At 30.3% G+C, this 5,164-nt stretch overlaps 1 protein-coding gene across 1 annotated transcript; it reads right to left on the bottom strand.

The window, feature by feature from the left end:
- Nucleotides 1–1,648: 1,648 nt before the first annotated feature.
- Nucleotides 1,649–4,066, bottom strand: LOC127726800 (angiopoietin-2-like). Its single transcript, XM_052234253.1, has 3 exons — nucleotides 3,478–4,066; nucleotides 2,625–2,776; nucleotides 1,649–1,774 (listed from the first exon to the last, which is right to left on the bottom strand). Exons 1-3 carry the CDS (start codon nucleotides 4,064–4,066, stop codon nucleotides 1,649–1,651), a joined length of 867 nt encoding a protein of 288 aa, XP_052090213.1.
- Nucleotides 4,067–5,164: the final 1,098 nt, after the last annotated feature.

Here is a 5,164-nt window from a genome sequence, read left to right as displayed (position 1 = left end):
CACAATTTAAGGCAAACCGATGTGTTGTTCCTAGACTGTGGATAGACGGAAACAGTTTTTACAATAACTGACTACATATATGGATCACAATAACGAAACAAGATTTTTCAACATCTGTTTTAAAGCAAATAAACATTTCTGTAATTTCAACCAAAAAATAACACGGATAAAAAGCTTCTTTTTTTTAATCTCTCTTGAGCATTTGATAATTTGATAATAATTCTCTGCCGTTCTATTTTCTTTAGTCTTTAAGAGTTTAAACTTTAATTTTTAAAAGCATTTTGTGCCAACTTCAACTCTTGCAATTTGCCAGTTTTATTTTTTCATGACCAAAAAATTTGGATTTTAATGAATCTCAAAGTAATCGGCTAAAAAATAAATGTGTCAAATTGGTATAAAATAAATCAAATGTTACCTTGTTTTCTGTTGTTTTGATGTTACACTTAACTTCGAAATTTGAAACATATGTATAAACCAAATTTGAAACCAACAAAATACCGCGGGTTAAACATATAAAAAAGGAGATTTGGTATCATTGCCAATGAGGCAACTCTTCACAAGAGACCAAAATGACACAGAAATTAACACTGATAGGTCAACGTACATCCTTCAACAATGAGCCATAGCGCATAGTCAGCTATACAAGGACCAAATATGACAAATGTCAAACAATTTAAACGAGAAACTATCGGTCTTATGTATTTGAAAATACTTTGAACGACAAACTTATTTTATATCTCTAGCTGTGTGACGTTTACATTGTGACGTCAAACACGCGATTCTACAACAGAGTTGATGTGAACTTAGACATTCAGTCACAGAACCTTTAATATTTCAATCCTTTATGGGTTGATTTAACATACAAAAATAAGTAAGCAATGAACGTGTTAAATTTGATATATCCTTTTGTGTGCTTCTTTGTTGAATATTTGTTTGTTTTCGTTCTGATTGAGCTTGTCACACGGTGAGGACTGCTGTACCCCTATTTTGACCATTTTACCTTGATGTCTGTTTTGTTCACTCAACGTTGTAAATATAATGGAATTTGATGCGACTGTCGTACATTTTTTTAGAGACTTTCTGTTTTGAATTTTCCTCGGAGTTCAGTATTTTTGTGATTTTACTTCTTATGTATGTACAAAAAATGAACGAAAAACAACTATATAACACAGCAACATTGACTTACAGGCTGCTGACTTAGGAGATTGTTTTTTTAAGGACAAACACTCTTGTTTAGATTTTCTGGTTTAAGGACAAACGAATCTTGTTTAAATTAGTTATGTTTTAAGTACAAACAATAGGTCAACCCTCAGTTCGTATTTATCTTTACTTGTAAGAATGTTTAAATATGTGTTACCTAAAAAAAGAGTAAATATAATAGTAGTATTTCTCGCCGATAAACAATTTTGTAAAATTAGATACTATCATGATAGACCTATTGATCCTTTAAAAAAAAATAATTCTAAAATGTTACCATTTCAACAATGTTATTAGATATCTTAACACAGAAATAAGCCATATATGATAACTTTACCATAAATGACAATCACCATAAGTAGTATTATAAACAAAAATTCCACGAAAATTAAAAACAAGACAAGTGAAAGAAAAATTTAAATATAACACAATCAATTCCAAATGACTCATTTTACTCATTATTGAACTCATTAAATTTACCAAGCCAGTATTCCTTCTGTGGATCACCAAACCCTTCCTTATTATCTATCCAGTTTCTGTCAAAGCTTGTCGTTCTGTCTATTCTTTTTTGAAGTACCTTAAATCAAGTATACGAAATAAAGGATCACTGAAACAGCAGATTTCTAAAATCTTAAGTAAACGATGAAAACAGAATTATTAATATATTAAAGTAAAATCACAAAAATACTGAACTCCGAGAAAAATTCATAAAAGGAAAGTTCTTATGAAATGGCAAAATCAAAAGCTCAAACACATAAAACGTACTTGGAACAGGCATTTTCTTATGTAGAAAATAGTGCATTAATCCTGGTTTTATAGCTAGCTAAACCTCTCACTTGTATGACAGTCGCATCAAATTCCATTACATTGAAAACGATACGTGACCAAAACAAACAGACACAATAGATAAAAATGTCAAAAATAGGGGTACAGAAGTCAACTTTATATTATGTTTCCATTAAATTAAAATAACATTAATTTAATGCATTATATATTATTCAAAATGAACACTAATCGATAAATAACATTTCATACAAAATAAGGATTTACTTCAGTAAGATTGCTGTAACGAAAGCATATTTCAAGATGTGGCAATTGTTTTACGTTTAAAAAGATTGATTTGTTTTATTGGTTTATATCAATAAGATTTTTTGCCTGAAAAAAAGGAAAAAACGACCTGAAAAAAGTTTCGGCAATTTTGAATAAGACCACACTGTGAGCAAACTATTTGTTTAAGTACTTTGAATCGTAAATGATTTGTCATACCAGCAAATAAGTACCAAGTATTTTATTGATATTACCATGCACTGGTACAAAACTGATGTGCATCGGTTCAGCGGAAGTTCAAAGTTTGACACACAAGACAGGCGTTTCGTCCTTTATAAAACATTTTATCTTAATATATACTATATAACAATAAAACATACAGTCCATCCTCCCCCGTCTGTAGACATATCACAGTAGGCTTTTATCCCATTCATCTCACTCGGATATATGATATATACTCCACTCCGTTTGTTTGTTTCCCCTGTTATATAGCTGCAGTCCTTAAACTTCTTCTCAACTGGTTCAAATGTGTCTGAAAATGAATGTTGTTAAGAGAGTTTCTTATTATAAGATTATCATGTAATTATTTAAGAAAAAACACATCTCAAATTAGTTCCTTATGTTAAGATTTGAATACTTGAAAATTCATATACAACGCTTTTGGCATCATAACTATTTCCTAGAAACAATATGTTAGAGTTACAAGTTATAATAGCATAAACAGCACGTCAACGAATTTGCATTCATTTTGATAAAATATGGTCAATGTTTATGTAACAATAGTCTTTGTTTATTTTAAAACAGTTACCGTAATCGTTACAGCATTAATTGTTGAGATTACTTAGTGAACTTTTTTCACCATATGTGCGCCCCCAATATTATGTTCAATGTCATAATGGTAACTGATGTGACATCTAACTCTTCCCAATAACGAGAAAAAAATGGCTCGAAATAACATTGATAGATGTGATGGTTTACTTTTATAAATTGTTACTTGGATGGAGAGTTGTCTCATTGGCACTCATACATGTACCACATCTTCCTATATCTATGACACAGTACTGATTTTCATTTTATATTCTTAAAAAAAAAACGTTTTTCTTTACTTAAAGGAGATTTTGTACTTCATTAAAACATCATACTAATTAGGTTTAGATATATTTGCTTTATATTAGAATTTTTATCACAATAAAAAGACACCAATACAAAAAAATACTTAAAAATGCGTCTTACCTTTTAATGTTTTCATCAAATTTGTTTTCCAATCTCCTAATTCCTGCCTTTCGCTTTGCAAGTCAGTAGTACTTTTCTTGAATTCCTCTTTAAATTCTTGTGACAAATTATTAAAATGAGATTTTAGGTCACTCGCTAAATCGTTAAATTTACGGTTGTTGGTGTCTTGTGATTGCTGAAGCTTCGATAAATATTCTGACATCATTGCTAATTTTAAACTTTCTTGTCTGTGTTCAAACCCATTCAGCGAATCTGTTATTTCAGTATTAAAGGCTGATTCACTTTCACTTAAGTTTTTGTAAACTTCAGATACTTCAAGCGTTATCTCCTTTTGCTTGGCCTCAAGATTTTGAACTATGTTTGAAAATCGCTTTTCATATTCCTTCTTTGTCGTGTTTAGTTTTAACGAATAATCTTCTAACATGGTTGTCTTTGTCTGGTCTTGATCGTTTTTAACCATGTCTTGAACCTCCTCGGAAAATGTTGTTTTAATATCATAGTTGATGTAACTTTCTAACTGTTTATTCACTGAAGTTATATCAAGTTCAGCAACGAGCGGTGCTTTCAGGTCGTTAGAAATCAATGGCATTCTGACTGGCTTACATTCCGAGTTGGAATTCGAACATGGTTTACTATTTACATGAACAGTCGATTATAAAATTATTTGTAAAATACATGCTATTGTTTTTTCAATAGCCTTCATCATGTTCATTGCAAGTTCGTGTTTCCTATATCAATATAAAGAATATGAAGTGGTAATCACAATATAAATGTATGCATTACAATGTAACATGCAAATAGAAATAGAGCGTAATTAGACGATCTATTCTCTGTCATTTTTTTGTAAATCACTTGCGATGCAAGTAAAGAAAGTAAGATGAAAGTATGGCTTTACAGACATGTTTATTAAATTTAAAAAGTTATTGGCAATTGCACATAACTTTCGCTTTAATCAGAAACTTTTGTTGTTTTCTTGGTTGTAAAGAAATGGCATTAAAGATTAATCAGAAAAAATAGGGAATTGACCTTGTAAAACATAAATATTGACATGCAAAAGAGAGACGAAAGATATCAAAGAGATATGTCAAAAGTCGAAAAAAAAACTTGCAGTACAATTATAACAAAAGACAAATATCAAAAGACAAACAAAATGTAAAGTAACAAAAATACCGAATTTAAATGGAAATTCAAAACGTTAAGTTCCTGAAAAAGGCGTACTAGACATAACATAGACAACTCAAGAGCAATTTGAACAGGTACTGCAGGTGCTCTGACAGAGTAAACCGATGATACTCTACATGATCAAATTAATACAAAACATAAATAAGATAACCAATGACCATTTCAGTAAATACCTTAAATATGCATTACCTCTTAATAACATGGATAAGTGATGAACTTGAGTAGCATGTATGCACGTTTTTATCGCACATTTCGCATCAGTGATATTAAATACAAACCAAGAAAATAAGAAAAGTTGATGAATAAATGGCTTGCTTTTTAACGCCTAATAGAGGTTTCTCAACATCTTACGAACGAACGAAAATTGACCTAGCTTGACGTAACTTGCCGTAACGAGAAAAGAGTTATTCAATAATTTTGGAATTATCGGCTGTGATCTTCTTCCCTTTATAATGTCTTTTACATAAACAAAATATATATACATTCTGGATTTTGTAAGACCATT

This window comes from Mytilus californianus, unplaced genomic scaffold (assembly GCF_021869535.1).
Source record: "Mytilus californianus isolate M0D057914Y unplaced genomic scaffold, xbMytCali1.0.p SCAF_18, whole genome shotgun sequence".
NCBI lineage: Eukaryota > Metazoa > Mollusca > Bivalvia > Mytilida > Mytilidae > Mytilus > Mytilus californianus.
This window is presented reverse-complemented; position numbering and strand designations above follow the sequence as displayed.